The sequence below is a fragment of the Microtus oregoni genome, unplaced genomic scaffold (genome assembly GCF_018167655.1).
Source record: "Microtus oregoni isolate MIOR12 unplaced genomic scaffold, Mior012 000025F_ref0000491, whole genome shotgun sequence".
Lineage (NCBI taxonomy): Eukaryota > Metazoa > Chordata > Mammalia > Rodentia > Cricetidae > Microtus > Microtus oregoni.
In genome coordinates, this window is record NW_024543084.1 from 10,176,320 (window position 1) to 10,202,619 (window position 26,300).

At 56.2% G+C, this 26,300-nt stretch overlaps 2 protein-coding genes across 7 annotated transcripts; one reads left to right on the plus strand and one right to left on the minus strand.

Annotated features, from left to right (window-relative positions):
• Positions 1–2,353: 2,353 nt before the first annotated feature.
• On the plus strand, positions 2,354–13,911 carry Egfl7 (EGF like domain multiple 7). Of its 6 annotated transcripts, none has more exons than XM_041675186.1 (10): positions 2,354–2,558; positions 6,903–6,993; positions 10,228–10,346; positions 10,562–10,687; positions 11,579–11,694; positions 11,856–11,951; positions 12,115–12,279; positions 12,863–12,927; positions 13,390–13,552; positions 13,667–13,911. In XM_041675186.1, exons 3-10 carry the CDS (start codon positions 10,267–10,269, stop codon positions 13,687–13,689), a joined length of 834 nt encoding a protein of 277 aa, XP_041531120.1. In that variant the 5' UTR covers positions 2,354–2,558; positions 6,903–6,993; positions 10,228–10,266; the 3' UTR covers positions 13,690–13,911. The 6 variants fall into 6 exon arrangements, with proteins under 6 accessions (XP_041531120.1, XP_041531119.1, XP_041531121.1 ...); XM_041675185.1 differs by lacking the exon at positions 2,354–2,558 and adding an exon at positions 5,320–5,476; XM_041675187.1 differs by lacking the exon at positions 2,354–2,558 and adding an exon at positions 6,714–6,793.
• Positions 13,912–14,245: 334 nt separating this feature from the next.
• Agpat2 (1-acylglycerol-3-phosphate O-acyltransferase 2) lies at positions 14,246–25,452 on the minus strand. Its single transcript, XM_041675183.1, has 6 exons — positions 25,185–25,452; positions 18,192–18,325; positions 17,374–17,549; positions 17,165–17,260; positions 15,827–15,899; positions 14,246–15,016 (listed from the first exon to the last, which is right to left on the minus strand). The coding sequence occupies exons 1-6, from the start codon at positions 25,364–25,366 to the stop codon at positions 14,844–14,846; spliced, it is 834 nt and encodes a 277-aa protein (XP_041531117.1). The 5' UTR covers positions 25,367–25,452; the 3' UTR covers positions 14,246–14,843.
• Between the last annotated feature and the right edge of the window lie 848 nt (positions 25,453–26,300).

A 26,300-nucleotide genomic window follows, 5' to 3' on the forward strand; every position in this document is an offset into this window, starting at 1 on the left:
TGGGATCCTGGGTCTGTCCCATAGTAGCGGGGCTGAAGATCCCCATCCCCCCCATACTCCTGATATTCTCCACACTCTGACCCGGCATATGGGGAAACCTCCATGGAAGCCCACAATAGTCTCACAAGATGGACACTCACTGACTCATCCCCTCCCAGAGATCCCTGCCTCCCCTGACCGCTGTGGCCAACTGGCTGTCACCAGGTAGAGAGTTCTCTACCCCCTCCCCATGCTGGCAGAGCCTGGGGAAGCTTCAGCCCTGGCAGTCTAGACCCAGTAGTGACAGGCTTTGTGACCTTGAACAGCCATTCCCTTGGGGCTTTGGTGTGAGGCAGCTCCTCCCCTCCAGGAGAGGCCAGCAGCCCAGAGCCTGCCTGTAGGCCTGACCTTCTAGTTTCTCTTTCTCCCTGCTTCTGAGTGCCCACTCTGGTTCCCTCTACCAGGGAGAGAAGAAGAGGGCAGGATGGCCTTAAATGGGGGCTGGGATGCTGGCCCAACGCTAGTTCCACTGACGTGACCCAGGACCTGAGTTCTTGGGTACTTCCCTTTCTACCCTGGAGATGGAGTATTTTTTCCCTGTTGTTAAGGTCTGGGTTGCCCATCCATGAAGGTCAGCAAATTGGGGTAGGAGGAGTCTAGATCCTGGAAGAAGCTGACATACCCAGAGACATCTCCTGCCTCTTCACAGTACAGCCCATGACACCTCTCTCCTTCCTCGGTGCCCTCATGATGCTTCTGCCATGGAGCTGCAGGCTCTGGCCTGCTCCTCCTGAGTCCCCAGCAGTGAGTGAGGAGCGAGGGAATCTTCTTGGGAAATGAATCTCTCCTTAGGGTGGGATTCTGTGGCTCAAGTCCTGACACGGATGGAGCAATAGCACACACTTCCACTGTAAACTCAGCAGAACAGCTAAAATGACAGCGGTACGGGCTGCCCGCTGAGACTGCGGAGGGGACCCAGTGGCACTCCTAACAGCACAGGGAGTGCCGCTCCACAGTTGCTGGTTTTCTGCCTTTCCTGGAACCAATAACCCCTCAGAGACAGCCTGGGTGCAGAGAATGCATAGGTGCTCAGGTCTGGGGAAAGTCTGGGCTTGGAAAGAGGCCCCACAAAACGTAGCAGTGCGTGTGGGTAAACGCTGGGCTATGCCGCCACGGGCTGCAGAGTGACCTGATTGGGGACTGAACACGCTGGACGAGTGAGCACAGCACCTGTGGGTCTCGTTACACACCACGGGCCTATAGGGGTCAGGACGGTGAGCAACCTTGATTGTGGCAGTGGGGCTCTGTCTCCAGCCTGGGTCACTGGCAACAGGGTTGTTGTAAGAGCACTCACACCTGCACTTGCTATAGCACGATACCCTATAATGTCAAATGGCCACCAGCCAGATGGGGCTTTTACTCTTTCCGTATCTGCACTGCACTGCTTCTGTTCCCCCCAAGGACCCTTGTCCCTATCCTGTTCCTGGAAGGGTGGGGCAGGACCCATGCAAGTAACCATCATGGACCTTCGTCCTGATGTGGAGAGAAGCGTTAGCCGTAGACAAGCTCTGCTTCCGTCCCTCTGAAGCCTCACGAGACATGAGCATGATGGGCAGGGAATCTACCCAGACCCAGGAGGGTCTTGGTGTCTTGGAGATCGGGGACAGTGACAGGTAGAAGATGACAATTCCTGGCACTCTTTAGAGGCAAAGATTATGGGGAAACACTGGAGGCCCAATGGGGAGAGGTTGTGGATACATCCCAGCCCTGGGACACTTTGAGGGCCAAACAGGGAGCCCATGGGCAGCCCTCAGCCTTTGGCCTACACACTGAGCATAACAAAGGTTGCCACGCATGTATGGCGGCATCCAGGAAAGGAGCTCTGAGGAGGCAAAGCCAAGTGTCCCCCAGCAGCCTCCGCTGCCACTGCTTATGTTTGGACCCTATGTGCAGGGCTTGCTCCCATCTCCTGGTTCACTTCTGTGAGCTTCTGCCGCCTCAGCTGACTGGGGGAATTATCAAGAAAGAATCCTGGACATCCATGACCCATGCCTGATGGCGGGATAGCTCTGGGAAGGGAAGGGAATGGAAGCTCAGGGTCAGGCCGCAGACTCCATTTCTGTTCATCTAAGCCCTTTCTTGCCTCTGTTTAGCTCAGTGGTGGACTACCTATTGGTCCATGCCGCACCTTACCCGGCCATGTCCCTTCCAGACCTCAGCGAGGACTGACCATTCAGCATCCTTTGATGGGAAGTTGGGCCCAGGCTTGGCTGACAGAGCCATCCTGTCCCTAAGCCAGCCACCAAGCTGGGAGATAAACAGGAAGCCCCATTTCTCTTCTGTGCAGTGTGCTGGTCTTTCCTTCCTGGGGTGCAGCTGGCTCACACATCTGTTCCTGCCGCCCCTCGGTCTTGTACTCTCCAAGATGCCCGTGTAGGCCTCTGCCGAGACCTAGGTCCACCCTCTCCTGGGGCTGCAGAGGCCAGACATTCAGCGGTGAGGAGTCCAAGGAGAGTCCTGGGAGTCCAGGAAGCCTCTGTTCAGTCCTTGTCCCTGCACCCTACCTGGCTTGTGGGAAGGTAAGGCAACCATGGTCCTGGTAACCATCAACCTCAAAGCACGGACAGGTAGGCTAGGAGGTAGTTAGATACGTGGGGAAACGGAGGCACAGTGTGGGGAGTAGTTTCCTGGCTACAGCAGTTCCTGCCTTCAGTGATGATTTAAGCAGTGTTGGGCTCCTGGCCCAGGGCTTTAGGCCCAGATATGGGCTGTGCCCATCTGGTCTCCAGTCTGCAGGAGCTGTGGGAGGCGGGTGTGTGGGTGTGGGTGCCCTAGTGGCAGTGGGTGATCACAGACTTTAGTAGGAGGTGCTGCCGGCTTCTTCCAGCCTGTGTCGACTATAAACAAGCTGAGGCCTGAAGCAGTAGGCACTCCAAGGGTGGGGAGGGGAGTCCCTGATCTCCCTAGGGCACAGCTCCTTCTGCAGCACAAAGGGCCTGTCAGTCAACTCCTCATCCTCTCCTTGTAGCCCCTCCTTTTTCTGTCCCTCATGTGCCCAGTGTCAAGGTGAGACCCCAGCCTGCCCTCTCTATCTGTCCCTGGGATTGAGGGGTGTCTGTGAGTCATCACCCATGCTGGGATTCAGGTGACGGTGTGGGGGCAAAGATGGTACGCTGGGGCTCTGAAGCAAGGATCTCTTTTCTTGGCTCTGTCCCAGTCTTGACCAGGTTGGGGTAGGGGAAGGCAGAGTAGTCAGGAGAGGAAGGTGGACACACGGACAACAGACTAGCAGACTACCCCCACTGGCTTGCGGCCCTTCACAGATCTCCACAGGCAGACCCACGGGACTCTGGTTTGAAGCCTGTCTCCACACCTGTAAGTTGGGCAGTTTCCCTAAGCACTGAGCACCAGTAGGAGGGTGGATTACAACTCTGTAACCTCCGCCCCTGCTGGCCCAGCCAAGTCTGATGACTTTTCCCAGACTGATTTGATTCCCTGAGGGAAGGAGGGGGGGTGTTCCTGAATTAACCTGGTTCAGCTCTGGTCCACCTCACTGATCACCTGGCCAAGTCCCTTTCCTCTATGAGCCTCAGTTTCCCTTTCAGTACACGAAAGGATCTGGACCTAACCAGTCCAATGTTTGCTGAGACAAGGGAAAGGCAGATGGCTCAGTTCATGAGCTGGGATACAGAGGGGCAGGCCCAGGTGACATGAGAGAGGGATACTCTGGCCCTTGTCGACGGTATGAGCCCTCGGGTGGAAACAGAGTCCAAGAAGAGCAAGGCAATGGAGGGCTGAGGGTGGGGCCAGTGTGTGTGCTTGGAGGAGGAGGAGGTGGGAATGGGGTCTCCACCTCGCAGGTCTGAATTTAAGACAAGAACACTTTCCAAAACCTATCTCTAGACCTTCAGACCAGCAACATTTGAATGCCGTGAGCCCCTTTAACCATCATGACTCTGTTGTTGACCAATACCTCTCCTGTCCCCTTGGGACAAATGGGGAAACTGAGCTCTGGGAGAAGAAGTGTGTTATCCTAATTGGCTGGAACTCTGTTCCCTGCCCACAGGCTGAGGCCTCCAGGAGTCCCCTCCCCTGGCCAGGTTAGAGGGGGGGTGCTGACAATGTGAAGCAAGCAATAGCAGGGTGGGGGCAGTATCTCCAACCTAACACTCCACCAGGAAGCTCCCAGGCTTTCCCTACCTCCATCCTAGCCCAAGTTGTCCAGCTGGGTGGGGTGGGAGAGTGTTAGGGCACAGAAAAGATGCCCCGACATCATCGGGCAGGCTGGTATCATTAGGGACAGACAGGGGTGAAAAAGTTTCACTCTGGGTGTCTTCAGTCACCGAGATCTGGGCATGTTCTTGGCAGCTGCCTGGCCCTTGGCACTGCACTCCTCCCATCCACTTCCACAGGGCCTCTGTGTCTGACGCGGGTCTCCTACTGCTGAATGTCACACTGGGGACCGGGACCGTAGGGAATTACAGAGCCCCATTTTTGCCACCAAATGACCTCTCTCTTTCACAGCCTGCTGGGACTAAGGGAGGGGAGGAGAGGCTAAGAGCACCCTTTGCTCCCCAGGTCGTAGGGATAGTCATCCCAGAGCCCCTGTGTCAACTGGGCCTGGAGGTTTTCAGCTCCATCTGCCTACACACCTCTGGAGGCAGGGGGCTGGCTCCCTGTCAGCCTGGGCAGCTCTCCTGGAAGGAAAGCCTGGGATCGAGGAGAGTCTGAGCTGAGCCTGATTCGGTGTTTGCCCCAGTCCTGGGCCTTGGGAGCCACACAGAACAAGCTCTTCCCAGACCATCTGCCTGGCCTACTCCCAGTTCCCATCCAATGCACACCCCCATGTGTCCTGGTCACAGCTCCAGGGGGGCAGGCTTCCCCTTTCGGGGACCTACATGGTGTCACATCCATTTAGGGAGCAACCAAGCTCCTGTGTCCCAAAGAAGCAGAAGACCCCTTCTGTCACCCACATGGACGGAGTCTTACGGTCCTGCTACCTCTGTGTAATGGGAAGGACCTGGTCACACTATCTGTTTCACACCGTCACTAGCCAGGTTGTCCCTGAACACAGGCTGGGGCTCTGGCTGCTTCAGAGCTAGACCCTGGAGTCCCAGGGGAACAACAACCCCCTCCTCCACACCTTGGTCGGTCCCCCTCCCTTAATGCCCCCCTCAGCCCCTTGGCCTCCTGTTTGTTCACTGACGGATCCCTGTTATCAGCAGAGAACACACACAGGAAGTCCGGCGGGAAGGGCCCATCCCAATCCCGATTTACACGGGATGGAGCATAAAAAGCCACCCTTCCTTGCTCGGGAGGAGCCTCTGGGCACCAGCAGGCTGCTGTGCGGGCCACAAGGAAGGCTGAAGCTGACAGGACAAGGCGGGCAGACCTCAAGAGGGGTCTTGGGCAGCAGACGCTCCCTTGAAGGGCAGGGTGCATGATTGGCTTCACGGAAGCAGCAGAGATGGCCATGGCCAGGCCTGGGCGGCATCAGGTATGCAGGATGGCCCTGCAGGGTAGAAAGCGGGTGGTGTGGGTCTTGAGTGCCCCAGGACCCATATGAGATGGCTGCAGTACCCATCAGCTGGGTCCTCACTGTTAGCCATTCCGATCTAGCTAAGGAGACCTTACGGCCTGTTAGCCCAGCACTTGTTCTGGGTGGCTAAGCCAGGACTCCATACCTCAGCCCTGGATGCCCAGCAGCATGGAACCAACCCATGCAAGGATAAGTTGAGAGCAGCTTGGCACCCCACCCACCTGCCTCCTGGCCCCACTCTTTCTCTTGGGAGGATCCCCTGGCTAGGCGTCAGAGCTCAGCCCAGCAGGACCCTTGATCAAGGCTTATGTCCTCTTCTCCACTGAAACAGGGCTGTGGTCTCCTAAGCTTGCGTTCCTGGGGAATGGGGATGCTGGCCAGGAAATTAGCCTCTAGAGTGGGAACCCGAAAGCCATGTTGTAACCTGGATGAGCTGTGCACATCGAGGGGCACGAATAGGGGCTAGGATGAGCCCATCTCTTTTGGGCTTCAGGCTTAGGAAGCTTTATGAGGTGCAGTTGGAGTCACCTGGATGATCTTGTCGCTCCATCTTGGCTCCTGGTGAAGCCTCTTGTGCTCCCTCTGCCTAGTACCCGAGCCCTGTTCTCAGCCCCCCAAACCATAGAGGGGCTTCTTGGACCCTCTCTCCAATCAGGGGCATCTCTGGGAAGCACACCTTTTTCAGACTAGAAGATGGTTAGGTCTCCGCCTAGGTAAATTCAGGCAGAGAAGACCACCTAAAAGCACCTAAGTTGCCCTCTGCAGACAGACAGTGGAAAGAGACCCGCTGCTGGCCAAAGGTTCAAATGACCACAGCTCTAGGAACTAATATGGGCAAAAGCTGTGCAGGGTTCTCCCCACCTTGGCATCCGGTGCAGTTCTTTACTGCTGAGACTGGGTGATAAATGACTTGCATGGGTTTGGGGGGGGGGCAGGAGACCCAGGAACCCCATTACAACAGTAGTCCCATTTGACAGGAGGATTCCTAGTGCAGGGTAGTAGCCAATGAACAGAGAAGAGGCCGTGTTCAGAAATCCCTCCCTTCAGCTCTTGTGCACCGACCAAGGTGGACCCCGGAGCTCTGAGGGGCTAGGCCTTTCCTGTTAGTGCATAGTCTGTACACTGCACTCGGCTTCTGGAGGGGAGGGGAACACCCATTCTACTCAGCAGGGTCACATTTGACCAGTGGTGGGGAGCTGGGTAGATCAAACCGGTGCTTTCTGTGGTCAGGGGCTGCTTCTAGGAACCAGGCCAGATTAACCTGGGACATGATGGGTAAGCAGAAGGGTCTGCAGGTCTGGAGCAGGTTGAAACACTGTAGCTATACGGAAGCCTGGGCGAGAGTAAGCAAGGCCCCAATTCATACTCCATTTCTGACCCACAGCCTCCAGAAGCGGCAAGACTCTGGCTGTTCCGTCTGCTCATAAGAACAGCTGCCACTGGTACCCAGGGGATGACTGGAGGCCGGACCACAGGTGAGTCCCCCACTCTTCTGGACAGCAGTCAGGAGTTCTGCCTTGCAGGGAGCATGCCCAGAAACATATGTTAACCAAGACGTGGCTAGGGTTGGAGAAACTGACTAGCTTATGCACCTTCAGAGCTAGGATAATCACAGAGGCAATAGAAATGCAGAAGGAATTCAGAAATGGAGACTGGGAGAGAGGAAAGAGGACCAATTCAGAAGTCTGGGGGGCAGGGCCTGGGCTCGGTCAGCTTATAGGAGGAACACCAGGGGTGGTTCTGACTATCTTGAATAAGGCAGTGACAAGGGGTGTCAAGAGAGATCCCTGGTAGGTCTCCCCACGTAAAGGCCCATGGCTTCCAAGGAGGCTTGTGGTTCTCATCTGGGCTCTGCCCAGTGATCTCAGACTAGTATTGGGGCTGGGTGTGTCATGATGCCCACCCTTTGCATGGCTGCAAGACTAGTCTGACTTCACCTCTTGTCTGGCATCTAGTTACCTGGTCAGCTGTAGTTTTTTAATACCACCTAGGAGCACCAGTCAGGAGAGTTAGCCAAGTCCTTGTGGGAGCCCTTCACGACTTCCTGACTCCTAGAACCTGTTTAGTCCTATGTCCCCAGTAGACACTCGATCCTGCTGCAGGGCTGGGGACAGTCAGGATGCACTAAGGGGGCTCGAGGCAGCACTCAGAGGCTGGATCGCATCTACACCACCAGGGTCTGGTTTACTCGCTACAAAGCTCTTAGGAGCCTCCGCTGCTGAGACTCAGTTTCCCCATCTGCTAAATGGGGACTAATGGAACGGGGAGCCCATGGGGAGGGAGTAGGGCTCCCTTTCGGGCAGCAGGTGGGGCGGGGCCGAGGGAGGGGCGGGGCGGGACTGGGGGCCCCCCACAGCACGCCGGCTGCGGCGGCGCGTGCGCGCCCCGGACCGCGCGGTGAGTGCGGAGGGAGCCAGGGGGGTCGGGGCGCTGGGGGCAGGGGTATGGTGGCAGCCCTGGTGGGCCTGGGGTGACCGAGAATGTCGGGTGCCAAGCTTGGGGTAGGTCACCCAGGCGACGCCGAGCGATCGCAGGGACCCGAGAGGTGAGCGCGCCGGGGCTGCGGCTGGGCCGCGCACGGACCCCACGCCCCAGCCCGGGTCCTGCAGCCGCCAGAAAAAATGAGCCCAGGGGCCTTGAGAAATGGCGACCCCTGCTGGCTGCCGGAGCGCCTTTCCCCCCTTACCCATCCTGGCCATGCGACCTCCACCATGGTTGCAGTACCCCCAGTTTAGCTCAGTCGGGTCGTCCTAGGGGGGTGTCACACTCTGCCCCTACCGCCAAGGAGCCTGGAAAGGGGCAGGGGCAAGGCCGTGGAGAGGACGCCCCCACCGAGTCCCTCTGGTCTCTCCACACCAATCCGTGGGTGCTGATGTCCAGACACTTGTCCTGCAGCAAAGGGGCCAAGGGCCCTCTTCCTGCGGTGTCCAGGCTCCTCCTCTGACGGACCAGTCTCCCCCATTGGGGGCTGCTGAGCGGTAGGTGGAGAGGGGCTGCTAGGGCCCATGGTGATACTTGAGGGTTCATGATTACTTGTCAACTTGAAGGCCACACCACAGCCTGTGCCTGATTCATGGCAGGGGGCACATAGTGGCTGAACACCAAAGGAAATGAGCTGCTGGCCCAGTTGTTGTGCTGGCCTCTTCTGGCCTTGGGCAAAACATGACTTTTCAAAATTGCTTCTCCTGTTTCAAAACACAGTTCCCTTTCTAGACAGCCTAGTCTAGGAAGGTGGCTGTGGACTAAGATTTGTGGGGGCAATAACATCTGGAGAGGAACCCTCCAGGCCCCAGGGGCTAGGCACACAGGGATTGTAAACTTCTGACCCCTTCTCGCCCATGTCATACACCGGCTTATATCTCTTTCTAGGCCCCATTCCTCAGGGCCATTTGATATTTGCTTGGCACGATAATGCCCACCCCCTGAGGGTGCTCTCCCTTCAGGGTTAATTTTCCCAAGCTGGCTCAGACTGCAGGACACACACCTGCTATGGTCTTCTTGCCCCCACGTTAAGTCTCCATGACTCATCTCTGCCTTCCTTCGACGGATAGGGATTACAGGGAGGAGGCTCCCTCTCATCTTCCTGCCTTTGACTGTGGTGTAGGACCCAGTGGACTCGGAATAACCCTTGAAGAGGGGCTGAGCTAGCGGCCAGAGCTCAGTAACCATTTAATGCCATCACTGAGGGGACAGAGGGGCCTCAGACATCCTAGGGGTGTCTCACAGAAAGTGATTACCCCAGGTGCCTTCACACCTGTCTCCTGGCCCATTCCTTTGGGGTAGTGGGTCTGTAGAGCCGTGCTGGGCCTGGGGAGGGGGAAGCTGCCCCTTTAGGAAGCACCTTGAGTGGAGCCCTGCCAGCCTCCCACACTCTTGACTCTGTGCTGGACAGGGGGACAGCTGCCCCTCCCCCTGCACAGGTCTGACTCAGTCCCTTTGGCATTGTCACAGAGCATTAAATCTGGCTTGGGGTTTCTTGTGTTCCTCACCAGCCTTCCTGCTCCCTAACACACAGCCGGAAGAAGGCTGGAGATGAGCTCTGAAGACATGTTGGGGGGGAGGAGGTTGTCCCATTATGCCCCAGACATGAGCACAATAGGGCAGCTGGGAGGTGTTTATACGCATACTCTAGTCTAAGAGTAGTATTCCCTGCAAGCTGTTGACCCCCATGCTGGCCAGAACATGCACACCTACAGGTAGCAGACATCTGTACATTGTGAAATCCAGACTGCCTTGGGGGCTTGCTGAGCATTTGACAAAGAAGCCCAAGTCCAAAAGGACCACCTGGGATAGGAAGTCTCCTGCTGTGCCGGCTTCAGCCCCATTCACCTCTTCACCGCATTCCACCTCAGATGGTGGAAGATTCAGGAAAAGCCCTCAATCCAGTTTGGGGTCTGGGTATGGGGAGGACTGGCTTAGTTGCCAACTTCTGTCCCACCCAGAACCTGTCTTCTGGGTTTTGCCCCTAATCCTAGCAGGATTCAGGTTCCTCCTGCCCCAAGAGTCCTGGTCAGCAGGCCTAGCTCTCCGTGTTTGGCGAGGGGCCAACTTGAGTGGTAGAGATGGGCCATAGGCAGGAGAGAGCTAGCATTGCCTTTGGATGCTATCCCCTGGGGTAATGGTGGCTTCAGCACCCAGTAAGTGGGTACAGACGCTGCTGGAAGCCTGAGTTCCACAGGGGATTGACAGGACCCAACCTTTATCCTTAGGCCGCCAAAAGAAGGCTACTCTGCTTAGAGACATAGACCATGTGGGGCTCCCAACAGTTGCTTGTGGCATGGTGTCTAGTGTTGGCAGCAGGTGGTACCGAGCATGTCTACAGGCCCAGGTGAGCAAGGGCTTGGGTCTTGGGGTGCTGGGGTCATGTCTAGAGCTCCTTAACCCTGCCCAAGGTGGGCCCCAATTCTTGGAGATAACTCCTTGTGGGCTCCAGCTGAAGATCCTGGTCACAGCAACACTGGGAAGCCCCCATGCCTTATGTTTCCACGTATCTGGGCTTGGAGTGTCCTAGCTCTTGTCCCTCTGCCGCCCCATCCCCTATAGCCGCAGAGTGTGTGCCGTGGGAGTTTCAGGAGGCCCTGCCTTGCCCGTCTTGGAGTCCTTTGTGCAGCGTGTATATCAGCCTTTCCTCACCACTTGTGATGGGCACCGAGCTTGCAGCACTTACCGGTGAGTGCCCACTGCCCATCCCCCATCGCCACACAGGAGCAATCAATCCTTGGAGCCCCAAGAGCCTGCCTCACCCTGAGCGGGGGAGCTGAGGCCAAAGTAGTGAGGTATTCTTGACATCAGTGATCTAGGTGGCTTCTCCGCTTTGGAGGCTGGTACCCAAGGATGCCGTGTAATCATGCCCAACATTGTCCTCTGAGATGATGTCGCCTCAAAGGGCATCCCCCACATGTATAGGGGCTTCTCATCACATCTGTACTCCGCTACTTTCAGAGTTTACTCCTTCCTTCCCAGCATTGCTAGCTAGAAGTTCTTATTCATAGGGTCACTGTCCATGTGGGCAATCCGATGTCCCACCAGGCTAAGAGAACAACCTGAGCAGCACAGGACGCAGCCAAGAGGGCAGGTCCTTGTTCTGATGTGGGGAACTCAGCCTCCTCCCTGCCCAGAAACACCCGAGGAAGGCCTAGGTGCATGAGCTCTGGCCCCGGGCTCAAGATGCCTGGTTTCAGAGACTTCTGAACCTCCAAAGTTACGGGAGTGCTGGAGTCAGAGAGCCGCTTTAGCACCAGGGCCCAGAGCCCAGGAAGCAAAGCAAGCCAGGCCCTAGCCAGCTCTGAAGTGGCCACTGCAGGAGCCAGCCCTGGGCTGCTTCCTGGGCCTGTGTGTCATCAGAAGCTTGGTGGATCGAGTGGTACACACAGGCCTGTATGCTGACCCTGTCTGTGTCAAGCGAGCTGGGCCTTGGAAAGGGAACCTCTGAGACCCTGGGAGTGATCCTTGCTAGATATCCCCAAAACAGATGAGGTGAACAGGGCTCATTGTACCTAAAGAAGGCCTGGCCTGGGCCATCCACGTTGGGCCCCTCTGAACCACATCTGTTCACCACAGAACCATCTACCGGACTGCCTATCGCCGCAGCCCTGGGCCGACTCCCGCCAGGCCTCGCTATGCCTGCTGCCCTGGTTGGAAGAGGACCAGCGGGCTCCCTGGGGCTTGTGGAGCAGGTGAGGGCAGTGTGCAGTGTCTGATGTGTGAGACCCCACTTCCAACTGCCCAGCAGAAACCCTGCTGCCTTCTGCCCCCACAAGCTGTGCTTCCCTGGCTGCCATAGGGCTCTGGAGACCCCCTCCAGAGCTGGTGACAGACTGGCCTCTTCTGCCCACAGCCATATGCCAGCCTCCATGTGGGAACGGAGGGAGTTGCATCCGCCCAGGCCACTGCCGCTGCCCTGTGGGATGGCAGGGAGATACTTGCCAGATAGGTAAGCCCCACTCGTCTTGAAGGAGAGGTCTTCTTAGTGCCTTGTGGATCCTAGGTTACTGCTGGCTGAAGTGGGTTTCCATTGATAGGTGGGTTTTAACAGGGGTCTGTGGCCAGGCCCTTGCCTTCTATAGACACTAACTGGACACCCTCATTTCCTACAGATGTGGATGAATGCAGTACCGGAGAGGCCAGTTGTCCCCAGCGTTGTGTCAATACCGTGGGCAGTTACTGGTGCCAGTGCTGGGAGGGGCAAAGCCCATCTGCAGATGGAATGCGCTGCCTGCCCAAAGAGGGGCCCTCCCTGGTGGCCCCAAACCCCACAACAGGTAATCTTGCCTTTCCACCCTGCTGCGACGGACTCGGGTGGTTATTGTGTTTTGAGCGCTGTTCTGTGGCTGAGCTGAGCATGGGGGACACAGAGGGCAGCTAGCCCTGCATGGAGGTCAGCACGATGCTGTGAGGGTTGAGCCCAGACTGCCTGGGCAGGAGGGAGGTTCCTCGTCTGGGTGGAAGGGGCCACTTCCCTCTGAAGAGGTTTCTGGAAGGTATTATGGGGGAGACAAGGCATACCTGGAGTCTCATCTCAGCCAGTTGTGTGAAAGAGCCTGGAGACATCACGTCTTTGCTGGTGACGGCACATTATTACTTTTGGTACGCGCTGTGACACTTCAAACTCGTACCGTGAGTAATAATGCGTTGTCAGCAGCCCAGCACCAGGGGTGCATCGGACCTGGGTAAGGACCACCATTAGCATGCGAGACCCAAGACCTCAGCACCCAGAGACCTTGCATCCCCAGGGTCTGCTCCCACAGCTGTGGCAGGAGACACAGGTCTTCCTAAGGCTAGGAGCTCATTGGGGGAAGAGGGGGACAGGAAACTCCTCTGATCAGTACCCGGATCTGCCCCCAGGAATGGACAGCATGGTGAGGGAGGAGGTGCACAGGCTGCAGACCCGGGTTGATGTCCTGGAGCAGGTGAGGCTTTGTTGGGAGTGGCTCTCGCTGGTGTCCAGACCCCATAGTCTCTGAGGCTGTGGTTCCAAACCATGGGGTGGTTGGAGGTTCTATGGCGGAAGGGCTGTAGGGGTTCTGGTTTTCTTACCATGCCAGGCAGCACTGTGTGGGATTCGCCAGCCTGGAAGGAACTGAGGTTCAGAGCCCACTTAGCCTGTTATACTTGCTGTCTTGCAAGTCTCATCAAGCCACAGGCCCCATGACCTTCCTAGCTTATCTCTAGGGTCCCAGGATCTTTTAGCTAGGTTGTGGGTGTGTTATACAAGGGCGTCTACTTAGCCTTTGGGCTCCCTCTGTTTGCAATCAGGGCCCCTGCTGCTACAGCTCCGTTGAGGACAGATCACCCCCTGCTGGTCCTTCCTTACATTCTCATGAATAGAGGTTAAGAGGGGTCACTTGGCTTCTTTGCAACCTCCCTTACAGAAACTCCAGTTGGTGCTGGCCCCACTGTACAGCCTGGCCTCTCGGGCCACAGAGCATGGGCTGCGAGACCCTGGCAGCCTGCTGACCCACTCCTTCCAGCAGCTGGACCGTATTGATTCCCTGAGTGAGCAGGTCTCCTTCTTGGAGGAGCAGCTAGGGTCCTGTGAGTGTCACACCTCCCCGCCCAGAGATCCTAGGGAACCCATGGGGTGGATGGAACTACCGCTGGGGATACACAGATTGGCAAGTTTGCACCCCCCTTCCTTTTCTGCTCTAGGCTCTTGCAAAAAAGATCTGTGATGGCATCTCACCACCCAGGCTGGACTGAGCTGCCGCCTCTACATCCCTTCCAGTCAGACTTCAGGTGCTATCTGGTGGTGCCTGTGAGCAGAAGGCCCTCCTTCTCAGGAGGTTCCTAGGACTTGGGCATGGGGAGTGGGATCTTTCCAGAAAAGGTACGAGAGCACCCTGTCCAGAGGTGAGGTCAGGATTGTCCCCATCTTTGTCATAATAAAGCTGGGACTTGAGCTGCTGTCGGCGGGTGAATTGGGACTGGGCATGCCCTGTACTCCTGCCCTGGAGGCTTCAGTTCACTTTAGTGAACCTGCCTGTCTGAGAAAAGGAGCTGCAGCAGGAAGGTACTGGGGCTCCAGTTTTCCCTTGGTGACTTGCTGGTTCCACACACAGCCAGAGGCTAACAGGCGGGTCATGCCACCAGGCCCACGGCCTGCCTACCCTTCAGTTCTGTGAACCCCACACATCCACAGAGAAAAGCATCACTGGCCGATCACAGCTCATCTCCTGCAGGCAGCTTGTGGGGAGCAGGGAACTTAACACACTGCAGCCGCAGAGAAGGGATGTGGGTGGTTATATAACCCCCTTATCCTGTATCCCTGGATGGAAGTCTGGGGAGGGGCTCTTGCCCATCCTCTGAAAGAGACCCCTGGTCTCAAGGTGCTTCTCAGAGTTCATTTATACAAAAAAAAAAAAAAAAGAAAAAAAAAAGGACCAAGTACAGCAGTGACTTGTGACTGAGACTGGACAGTGAGGATAGCTCTGCCCTCTGGTGCTGTGGGACCCAGGTTTCCTTGAGACTGGGAGACCAAGTTCCTCCTCTTCCTGATGGCCTGATGCAGGCCATTACCGGGTTCCTGAGTGTTGATCCTGCTTCGTGTTGCCTACTCCTAGGTGCCTCGTGGTCTTGGGGGTCAGCCCACTTGCTGAATGGCCACATTCAGGAGACACAGGGACGAAGTGGGAAGTTACATGGGGATCCTGGGTCTAAGGCCTGTGACAGAAAGGGCTTCCTGTTTCCAGGCCCCAGTGAGAGCCAGGCCAGCAGAGGAGCGGGACAAGATGATGTTTGGTAGGTGGGAAAGAAGGGTCTTCTGTCCATCCTCCAGCCTCTGCTTCCCATCTGCCTTCCCCCAGCTCCCCTGCCCCTGTGGCCTGGGCTACTGGGCTGGCACAACCCCAGGCTCCTTAATGGCAGAGTTCTGAGGCATCTGGGAAATTTGTAGAAAGGTGTCCCTCATGGACTGGTAGCAAGTGTCCACGAGCGTGGTGACATCGGCTTCCGTAAGGCCACTGGTAGGGACAGCATCCAACACTTGTACCCTGATTGTTCCTGGGGAGGAAGCAGTGGATGTCAGGGACTTAGAGGCTCCACTTACTACCACCCACCCTCCTCGCCTGGCCTCCTACTGCCCAGCCTCTCTTCACCAGAGCCAGGCCAGCATCCTCAGCTCCTGGGCGGGGCACATATGCTTGTAATCAAGGCAACATGGAAATGTTTCAGTAACTCCACCCTCCCCTGTAGCCACTGCCAATGACTCAGGACATCTCTGCCCCTGAAAGTGCACTCAGTAACCCCCAAGTGTCCCTTGTCACACTTGGTCCTACAGTCCTCCACGGTGCTGAGCATCAGGGGCTCAGATGCTGGAGACCTCTGACCCCGCTCTGACTCCCAAGGCAGTGTCACATAACCCACATGCAGGGTCAGGGTACCGGCAGAGAAGCCAGTGACATAAAGGAAGAGCCAGAGGCTGCGTTTGTGAGAGTAGGGGAGCCCAGACGGCTTACAATTCCCACCCTTCACCAGCAGGGGTCACTACAGGTCCCTAATTGTGCTGCACAGCCTGGACAAACAGTTATCGCAGGAACTCAATTATGTTTGGAACCTGCTTTTCAGTCTGAAAAATCGAAAAACCCACTTAGAGCAATGAGATGATGCAATGCTGGGCCGACATTCATTCATTCCACACCCAGATGTGGGAACGCCACTACTAGGGGTCCAGGACTCCGTCTGCTAAACAAGTCATCCTCTGCTACATAAGGAGTTGCAGGCCAACCTGGGGTACATGAACCCGTCTCAAAATAAATAAAAAGAGAGACCATGACAGACTGGTGAGCTCCTGTGTGGCTCTGGTGGGCTCACCTGAGGTGAAGAGTTTTGTCTTGACATTGTAGAAGGAAGAAAAGGAGGAATACACGACAGGGATGATGGGCACCTGTGGAGAGGGACCCGTGCTGAGGGACGACACTACAAGGGAGCCTCGGCTGCTGCTAGGCGTCCTTGTGGCTGACCCCTCCATGCGGGTGGCCTGGTGTTTCACAGACCCACCCTGTGTAGGAAGCTCTCGGGGCTAATGTTTGTCAGTTCCCCTCAACCCCCCTCTATGCTGGGACATAAAGTACCCTAGAAGTGGAAGGGTGGGATTCCATTTAGCACTGGGGAGGTGGATGGTGCTGATCCTCCCCTCCCCTCCCACCCTGTCTCAGTCCCAGGACACCAGGGGAGGGGGCTGGAGCCTGTTGGTATTTCTGGAAGGCCCAAGGGTCAGCTCCAATGATGACAGATGGCACTGGGGTAATAATTAACCCTGGATGCCAGAGCCTGGGTGGGAAGGTAGGTAGGCTGTACCCTAGACAGTCCCTGGGGGAGGGGCAGGAAACGCTATATCCGGATTCTCCTGCCCCTACCATAGGCCCCAGTCTCTCTCTTTTCCCAAGATCAGACACAGTGCAGTCTCCTGCTCCTCCAGCCTGGGCTTCCCAACCCCTTGGAACTGGTGGGGGCTTCAGGGAAAGGGCACACGCCATCTTGTATGGGGTTTGGGCCTAGGGGCCCAGGAGGCTGCCGGCTACAGGGGCAGAGGGGGCTGAGGTTTGCCAGGCAGCAAACAATAAAGCAGGATAAAAATCCCTGTCCCTGTCCCCCAGCGGTGGCTTTCCCACAGCAGGGACCTGCTGATCCATGGCAGATGCTCAGCTCAGGGAAACTCCTGATACCCACTGTCTTCTCCCACCCCAGGCTGAGGGTTAAGGGAAGTCCAGGGTCCAGGATAGAGCTCGCTTGTGCTGCTCAGGACTGGGTTTGCTACTAGCCTGTGCCTGCTGCTCAAGCCTCATCATGATCAAGCCAAGGCCTGGGGCGTCAGGGGAAATTCTAGGCACAATCTGCTTTATCATGCTGAGCAAACCACCTACTCACTGGCCCCACCCCTACTTTTCAGGAAATCCCAAATGAAGGAGACCACCCACCTGGCCAGCTAGGGTGTGGGGAGGCTGCTGTTCAAACTCTCGGGAGCTGTCAAGGGTCACCAACCTGCTCAGGTGCTAGGGGCTAAGCTGGTGGGGAGGCCCTTTCCCAACGTGGTGGAGGAGGTCCCTGAAGGCCAGCAGTCCCCAGTCTGGCTGGGATATCATCTTTAACCTTAAACCATCCTGACCCATATCCCAACCCCCGACCCCAGAAGGGCACAGCTTGGCCTACCTGGGCCTGGATGGCCAAGTAGAAGGCACCTTTTTTAAAGGGCAGCAGGTCCCCATTGTCGTTGCGGGTTCCCTCTGGGTAGATCCACACTTTGAGCTGCCAGCAGAAAGGGAAAAGCTGCTTAGGCTGTCCCCACCCTGCTTAGCCACCCCAGAGAGCTGGACTGCCCTTCCCCGAAGCCCACCTTGCCTTGCTGTGCCTATACTCACATTGTCCTTGACCATGAGGTCACCCAGGTCGGCCATCAGGGACATGGCAGTTCTGGCACGCTGGCGGTTGATGAAGTAGACACCCCCGAGGTACATGATGAGGCCCACAGGCCCTGTGAACAGCAGCTCACGCTTGGCGATCTGCACACAGCGCTTAGGGAGTATCTCCATGAGGCCTATGGAAGGAAGAGGGAGAGAGAAACAGCGAGAGACAGAAAGGGAAGAGAGATGATACATGGAGACAGAGATGTGGGAACAGTGAGAGAGGACGGGGAAACGTAAGAGAGATAGAGAAATATAGTGAGAGACAGAAGCAGGCAGGGGAGACCAAGGAAGCAGAAACCAGAGAGAGAGAGACAAGCAAGATGGAAAGACCCAGAGAGGAGAGAAAAGAAGTCAGCGGTGGAGAGGCAGAGATGGAGATTGAGAGACACAGAGAAAGAGATGGGGAGAAACGGGGAAATGAGACACAAGAGAGAGAGAAGGCAGAATGGGGTTAAAAAAGACAGGAAGAGAGACACAGACAAAGGGGGCGGGGTATGGGGAACAAGAGAATAGTTTCAGAGCCCAGCTTGGTACTCCCTGGGAAGGAGGGGCTGGTGGTCCACCTGTCAAGGCCCTGTCTCTAATGCAGTCCTGTGCTCCGTGTCTGGTACAGCCTGCTGCTTTTACTGCCCAGCTTGAGGGAAGCCCGTGGTTAGAGAGACGCATAGGTCTTGTCCTGCAAACCAACTCCAGCAAGAGGACCACCCAGCCCACCCCGGACCTGTGATGAAAAAGGCCACCGTCTCTGTGGCCAAGGCTTGATGACAGCCTACCCATCATGTCCAGGATACTCTGGTGGTTAGAAATGATGACACAGGGACCATCCACCTCCAGTTTCTTCTGGCCTCTGACCTCAAAGCGAAGGCCATACACGTACTTGAAGGACCGCACGAACCAGCTGATGATGCTGAGGGCAGAGATACCAGTAACCAGAATGAGCCAAGGGAGGGGTCATAGAGGGGCAAGCTGGGGAGAGGGTACATCAGGCAGCACAGGACAGGAGACTTGGGCAGACAGAGTCCTGGGGGCCAATTAGCTCTGCTGCCTACCCCACAGGGGTACTCTTTCATTTAAGAGAGACCTACAGGCACTGACTACAGGGTGGCCTGTCTCCTGCTTTGCCTACTAGAACAGGGGAGTAGAGGTGCCAACACCCATACCCCAGCACAGTCCATTCTACATGTACATTAGTAGATGCCATCACTGGGTCCCCAGCAATCTTGAGGGAAGGGGCCCTTATAGTCTGCTGTGCCTCCTGGGTCCCCCACAGTTCTGAGGGAAGGGGTCCCTTACAGATTATAGAGCTATCTCTAGACAGTTCAACCAATTTGAAGCTGGTTCTTTACTCTTAGTTTTTAAAATAGTATGGGGCTGGGCGGTGGTGGCAGCGCTCAGGAGGCAGAGGCAGGGGGATATCTGTGAGTTCGAGGCCAGCCTGGAGTACAGAGCTAGTTCCAGGACAGGCTCCGAGGCTACACAGAGAAACCCTCTCTTGAAAAACCAAAAATAATAAATAAATATGGTAAAATACGCATGCCGTAAAAATTTCTATTTTAACCACCTTTATGCACATAGCTTAGTATGTTAAGGTCATCAGTGTTAGACTGCTACTGTCACTGTCTGTCCATGGAACTTTCTCCTTCCAAACCAATACGATGTCCCCATCACCTCCCACTGCTCTATGTCCCCCCAGAGCGTCTGACTCTGGGACTCAAACAAGCCTGCAAGGCTTGTCCTCATCAAGAACCCAGCAGTGGGGAAAGAACTCTCACCGATGGGGAAACTGAGTCTTAGGGAGGCAAAAATGCTAATCCAGATGACACCAGCCATGACCCTAGGCCTGGAAACCTGGAGTGCCTCCTCTCAGCCAGCTCAGGCCGTCCTGTTTCCAGGCCAGACCTCCCCATCTACTGCAGGGGCAGGCAGGCTGGTTTTAGACCCTCCTGAGAGAGTGGTCAGGGCTTGAGGCCTCACCCATTTCCTCATCTGTAAGTCACAGCTGCTGGGATCCCCGGGAGGTCCCAAAGGGACAGGGAAGGCAACTTAGAGAAGAAAATGTGTCAACACAGGAGAACCCTCCAGTCTCGCCAGCCATCAAAGGCACAGAGAGAAGCAGGAAGGATCCTGGCCCGTTACTCAGATGCACACTAGGAAGGCTAGCAGGCCGGCACGCAGGCACCTCTGGGCTATAGCCAGATGTATCTAGAGGGCGGGTTGGTGGCTAGCCAGGTTCCCAGGAAGTCCTAAGGCAGTGTCACAGAGGTGTGGAGATAATCAAGATCTGAATCAGGGAATCTGGAAACACCAACACCGTGCAACAGTATCAAAACTGACTCCCTGAAAAGAACACATGATTTCTTGGAGAAGGTGTGCATGCTGGGGGTGGAACCCAAAGCCTCTGGCAGCCAGCCACACCCCAGACTCAAGATGAAAGCTGAGCATCCCTAAAGCTGCATCTGAAATGCTTCGAAGTTTCAAAGTTTCCAGACAGGGTGTCACAAGTGGAAAGTCCCACATCTGAGCTCATGTGAGGGGCCACAGTCAAAGGCAGGCGCAATACAGATGTTCTAGGAAGTTACCTCTGGGCATGTCACACACACACACACACACACACACACACACACACACACACACACGGTTCAAGTCCAAGATACCTCGTTGGAAATGTATAAATCCTCCAATCTCAAATCATCCAAAATCTAAACTTTATTTCCAAGTTTTCTTTTATCCCTTCCCCCGGCCCTTTTAAAGACAGGGTTTCTCTGTGTAACAGTCCTGGCTGTCCTGAAACTCACTCTGTAGACCAGGCTGGCCTGGAACTCTTGAACTCACTGAGATCTGCCTGCCTCTGCCTCCCAAGTGCTGGGATTAAAGGTGTGTGCCACCATCGACTAGCCTCACATAGCTTAGGCTTCCTACTTAGCCAAGGATGGCCTTGAAATCTAGCTCCTCTGGCCTCTATAGTTACAGTACTGGACTTATAGGAATGCAGACCACATCTGGCTTTATGCATTGGTGACTTCACACATGCGTGGCAAGTACTCTACCTGCTATACTATCTTCCCTGTGAGTATCTTAGGTAAGGGACAGCCAGGCAGCCTAAAGTTGTCACTACAGACCCCTGTGCTGCTGCTGCCCAGGGAAGAGTCTCCAGCCACTTCCAGACTGTGCCCTCTAGTAGTGGCACGCACATGGACATCCCCTCTCATACTGGGTGGTGGCGGGGGTGGGGGCGGGGAGGGGTGCAGGGTTTCATGCAATACTAAGCAAGCATGCTACCACTGAGCTACATCATCCCTCAACAGTCCTCCCCAGTTTTGGAGACAAAACAGACATGACATTTATCATTATGGGCTGGAAGTGTGGTTCAGTGTCAGAAAACTGGACCAGACTGCATAAGACCCTGGGTTCTAGCCATCCATCAATTAACAAATAAACGAGTTTTTCCCAGATGAAGGGGCCAGCTAAGTTCTACAGCGACAGTGTAGCTGGTAGACATTAGACGTTTAGGCTGGAATCCTTATTCTAACAGGGGAGAGACACCTTCAAGTACCACACCTAGGACTTCAGGCCCATCATCCAGCTCTGCTAGGACACAGGCACTGGGTAGGCCCTTACGCCCACTCTACAAAGGCTGCACAACAAACTCAGGTCAGCAAGGTTAGTGACCTGTTCCCAGGAATGAGGAAGCCACGTGGACCCAAGTCCACCTCTTAACACTGCTTCCAGCTAGGTGAGGTGTATGGTCAGAGGGCATTCTGGGGCAGGGCCATGGCTGCCCACATACCAACTGGATTTGTTGGGTTCCAGAAGTCCATCCTGAGGCTCTCTCTGTCCTGTCTGCCTGCTTTGCTGGCTTGGCAGCCTGGCCCCACTCAGCCACAGTGGTTCCCCTGAAGGGACATGTCATTCCCAGTAGGACAAATTGAGTTGCCAGCCCAGTCTAGACTAGAACCGCCCTTCTCCTTTCCCCTAAAGGAGCTACAGTCCCCAAGCCCTGCACCTAGGATGAGATGCAAGGTCCTTCAGTGGGCCCTGCTGCCTCTCAGCAGGGGCAGAGCCAAAGCCATTGGAAGCCCAAGTGCCTGGGGGCAGAGTGAGTGCCCAGCCAATTGGCATGGCATCCTGGATGTCAGGCAGTGTCCCCTTGGACAACTCAGCCTGTAATTCAGAGCCTGGCTCACCGCATTCCATATGTGACTGGACTTCCCTGAGTTTGAATCACCACCTGTGCAAGGGGAAGGACGCACGGAGCCACCTTCCACGGAGCTGACTGATGTTGTCACTCCACACTGTGGACCTTTGTCAACAGTGATTTGGTGACTGGACAAGGGCAGAGTAACACCAAGAGAGGAGCCCTCTGACCTCCTTGGGCCCCTCCCCCAGGCAGGCTGGGAAACAGTTCAAGGTTAGGGCCCAGCTGTTCTGACCCTTGCCCTCACTTCTGGTCTTGAGTACGATGGGTGGGGAGTTGATAGGCAACGGTTAGATGGGGGCTTCAGCGGCCAACCAGACCTACATTGCTGGGAATGGCCATGTGGGGGACTACGATTGGAAGATCCGAGTAAGGACACTTGGCAGAGCAGTTTTTTGGCAAGTGTCACAGGAATGAAGTACAAGACGGGACAGGAGCTTGGGGCTAGGGTAGGACATCTAGCCTGGGCAAACGCCCGAGAGAATGGAGGCAGTAGGAGCTAGGGATCAAGAGGAGAGGAAGTAGTAGCAAAGGCAGTCAGAGCTGGGCTTCACTGTCCTCAAAAAGTCAAGATGCTACCATTGCTTCAGGGGAGGAAGGGACCCTTCCTGTTGGCAATGTTCCACAGACTTCTGTGCTGCTGCTTGCCTCCAAATGGCCAGGACTTGCCAAAATGATGCTGCTCTTATGGCCCATGCCCGAGCTAGGCAGTAGAGAAGGTGCCCGCTTATTGCAGCCACTAGGGACTCACTTAGTCAGTGCTCAAATCAAGGGTTCTGCCTAAAAACCAAGACCAGTTTCTGCAGGTCCTAGGTATCCATCGTCCCCCATGCCCACCCTTACCCCCAACAGGACACAATGCAGTCACAGGCTGCATCACTACAGTTCTAGGTGGCTATCCAGGGCTGGGAAGAGAGGCTTGCCCTTGTTTTACTGGGGCTGTGTGTATGTGTATGGCTAAATTGTTCTTGTTTAGGGGACCCAGATTTACAGCTGAGCAAAATTTTATGCATCCACTCAGGGCTTTACGATCCCCTAATCAAATGGTATAATCAAGGCCTCTGCCTCCTGTCACCCCACTCTGGTCTACACACAGCAAAGGGCTTCCTTGGTCTCAGTCCCTAAGCCATGTCTGATTAGTCAGCTATAGCTTCTGTGTTCCTAATGCTGCTCCTTGCATCTCAGAACTCTGGACTGAATGACAAAGGCTTCCTTTAAAATCCAGGTGCAGAGTGGGATACCCCTCCAGGAACTCGGGATCTGGCTTACAGCCCTATAATGCCTTCAGATTGTACCCACAGCCTTAACACAGCAGTTCTCAACCCGTGGGTTGTGATCCTTTGTGTCTGTGTGCGTGGGAGGGGGGTTTGAAAGACCCTTTCTCAAGGGTTTCATATCAAATATTTAATTTTGCTTCATAACAGTAGCAAAATTACAATTATGAAGTAGCCATGAAATAATTTTATACTTGGGGTCACCCCAGCATGAGGAACTATATATTACAGGGTCGCAGCATTAGGAAGATTAAAAACCACTGCTTTAGCGTGACTGTGTCCAGCCCTGGGCAGCAACATCACAGCTGAGCTGGCAATGAGGGATGATAACAGAATTTATTATGGAATTGCCTTCTGGGGTTTGATTCCCAGTGCTCCCTGTCCTGGCTGGGGGAACTTGGGCCCTCACTTCTCTTCCTCCTAACTCACCCCCAAACCTTACTCTCAGGTGGCTTTTCCGAACCTCAGTCTCATCTGTTGCCCAGGCTGACCAGCACCTGCAGCCCAAAGTTGACTGACCCCAGCCAGGGAGGCCCTAGATGGGGATGGGAGCCTCCACCTCCCAGACACCCAGTCCCTTTCTCTGGCACTCATCCTTCTCTGGTCACACCTGGAGGATGGCATGCTCACAGGTGCCTGCTGTTTCTACCTCAACTTGTTGCTATTATGAGGATTTAAGACCTGAGACTGGGCAGGGAGGTGGGGTGCAGGCTACCCACCCTATCCTCTAGCCTTCCTTCTGCCCAGCAGGGGCAGAACACCTGCTGTTAACCAGCCAATGTCCCAGGGCCCCAGGGCACACTGGGAGAGGATGCTGGAAGGCCCACAGAACCCCAGAGGAATCTATCTGGCAGAGGGCTAGGGGCTGGGGAGGCACAAGACACTCCATTCTGGTTTGATCAGCCTGCCATATTCAGTCACCACCTCAGAAAGGCTGCCTGGATTTGACTCCTGGGCAGCAGTGGTAGACCACCGAGGCAGGCACACAAGAGCACCAGGAGGAGAGACCAACTGCAGATCTTTCAAGTCAGAGGCTGATTTAAAAAAAAAAAAAGCTTAGATCAACCCCACAGCTGCATTCTGATGGCCTTGGGACCAGACCTGGCTTTCTGTGATTTGGTTCAGCGAGAGCAGCAACTCCGCCAGATAAACACATACCTGGTGCTCCCAAGCCCACCAGGCCCCAGCTGCTCTCAAGTGCCCGGGGGGGGGGGGGTGCGGAGGGGTTGGGGGGGGAGGAGGCCCTCTGCTCACTGACAGCACACACACACACACACACACACTCCCGCAGCCCGGCTTTAATCTCAGGTCAAGCAACAGGAAATGTAAGGGTCTCCCTGCCGGTTCCTGCAGCCTGCTCCCTGGGACACGGGATGGAGGTAATAGAGCACTCCAAACCCCTGAAAAAATGAGGACCGGAACCCACGAAATATGACTGGTCAGAACAGCGTCCTAACGCCAAAGACTAGCAAGGCCAGGTACAGCAGTGTCAGAAAATAGTTCCTATAACCACCGCAGGGGAGGTGGGGCGTCAGGGGCCACAAGTCCGAAACACCCAGCCAAGACCAAGGCCAGGGCATTGCAAAACCCACCACCTCAACAGTCCAAACGGGACAGAGAGAAATGTAGCAACAGTCTCCTAGGAATGTGGGCAGGGAGAAAGGACCGGAGGCCCTTTTCTCTCAGGCAGCCCCTATTGACTGGTTAACTAACTCAGCCTGATCCTCTTATATGTACCCTCTGCCTATTCACTAAGCTATTCTTCTCTGGGAGATGGCCAGAGGAGGATTTGGTCACAGTCTGTCCCCTTCTTCTTCGCTAGCAACCCTGGTCCAAAGGCAGCTCACCCCCGCCCCGCCCCCAGCCCCCCAGCCGCCAGAAGTTAGGACAAGGGGAACCTGTGGCTGCACCTGGGCGCAGGTGTCTTTTCACCTGCGGAGAGGTGGGAGCATAGACCGGAAGCCCCGCACCAGGTCTGGGTTTCCCTGCTGGTGAAGCGGGACTGGGCCTGGCCCACCTTCGCTCGGCCCCCGCCCTCTCCCAAAGCTAGCGGCGTGCGCCACCCACCAACCCACGTTGCGCGCAGGGGTCGCCGGAGGGCTGAGCCCCTCTGTCGTGCCAAGCATGGGCGCATTGTGACGCGCGTTCTTGGGGACCCGGGACGGGAAGCCGCGGCGTCGGAGGCTAGGGATCGTGAGGACAGCGGGGCGGGCGGGGCAGGAAGGAAAGAACGCGCGAGGAGCACAGAAGTTAGGGAAGCGGAAGCGCGCGCCCATCCCGGCGTCCGGCCCTCTTGCCTCATGTTATCCACGGTGCGGCCGCCGTGGCGCAGCAGGCAGACGATCGAGGCCACGGCGGAGAAGGACAGGCAGAGCACGCAGTAGAGGCCGATCTTGACGTAGAACCTGGCGGTGCGGCTCAGCTGCACAAGTAGTAGTAGCAGCAGCAGCGCCGCCGTCAGCCACGGCCACAGATCCATGGTGGCCGCACCCCAACCCCGACGGCGCCGCCGTCCGCCGCCCGCTGGCCGCCTGTGTCCCCTTTGAGGAGCCCAGGGGGTGGAGGGCGGGCCGGGCTCGCAGCAGGAGTTAGGTGCGGCCGCCCCGCCCCGTCCCGTCCCCGCCCCGCCCCTCCGGTACTGGCCCTGCCGGGGGGCACCGCGCCCCACTCCGCCCCGCCGCGTCCCAGGCGCGGACCCCGCCTCCTGCTACCCGCCGGGTGTTGCCCTCTCCGCCCCGCCCCGCCCTGCCACCCTGCCACCCTGCCCCTTGTGTCCGGTCATTGAGTTTCCCTCACTCGTCCGGCGGCTCCCATCTCTGAGCAGCCGGGTGGCCTGGGCTCTGGCGCTGCCTTCCACGCCCCTGCACCGCGGCCCAGAACCGCAGCTCCCCAAGGGCGTGCTGCCGGCTTTAGGGACGTGCCCATTATGCCAATCTTGTCACTACACAAAGGACCATTGAAGGGCTACTGAGTGACCAATGGTGACCTGTCTGGGCCACCTGGCTGGCAGCCTTGGCCCTTTAGGTCGCCTTGAGCAGGGAGACTGAAGCCCCGTCCCATGATGCACAAGCTGGGGGGAGGCAGGATTAATGAGAGTTTTGGAGCTGGAGTGGGGGTGTTCCTGGGGCAGTGTGTCACTGGGGGACCTTCTGGTGCCCGGCCAGCTCAGTAGAACCAGTAGCCTAGCAGGGCCCCTTATGTTTGGTGCTCACTGGGACACTTGTCTCTCTCCTCTCAGTCCTGGTAGTAAGAAATCTGCCTTGGGGTTGCAGGCCAGGCATATACACCCTTCCCAATCATTCTCAAAGCAGACGACAATGACAAAGTGCATCTAGCTTCCTTTCTGGAGAGGTCAGCCTGCCCCTGGGAGTGGGGCTCAGGATGGCTGCAGATTGCGATGTGCCCAGGGGCTC

Bases quoted from the DNA above. Each gene is read 5' to 3' on its own strand.
- Agpat2 (XM_041675183.1), bottom strand. From the start codon at position 25,366: ATGGATCTGTGGCCGTGGCTGACGGCGGCGCTGCTGCTGCTACTACTA. The intron at 18,326-25,184 runs GCAAGAGGGCCG...CTCTGCCCTCAG, and splicing joins CGCACCGTGGATAACATGAG to CATCATCAGCTGGTTCGTGC. The intron at 15,017-15,826 runs GTGAGCCCACCA...CTTCCTCCCCAG, and splicing joins GACAAAACTCTTCACCTCAG to GAACAATCAGGGTACAAGTG.
- Egfl7 (XM_041675186.1), top strand. From the start codon at position 10,267: ATGTGGGGCTCCCAACAGTTGCTTGTGGCATGGTGTCTAGTGTTGGCA. The intron at 10,688-11,578 runs GTGAGTGCCCAC...TGTTCACCACAG, and splicing joins CGAGCTTGCAGCACTTACCG to AACCATCTACCGGACTGCCT. The intron at 12,928-13,389 runs GTGAGGCTTTGT...CCTCCCTTACAG, and splicing joins GGGTTGATGTCCTGGAGCAG to AAACTCCAGTTGGTGCTGGC.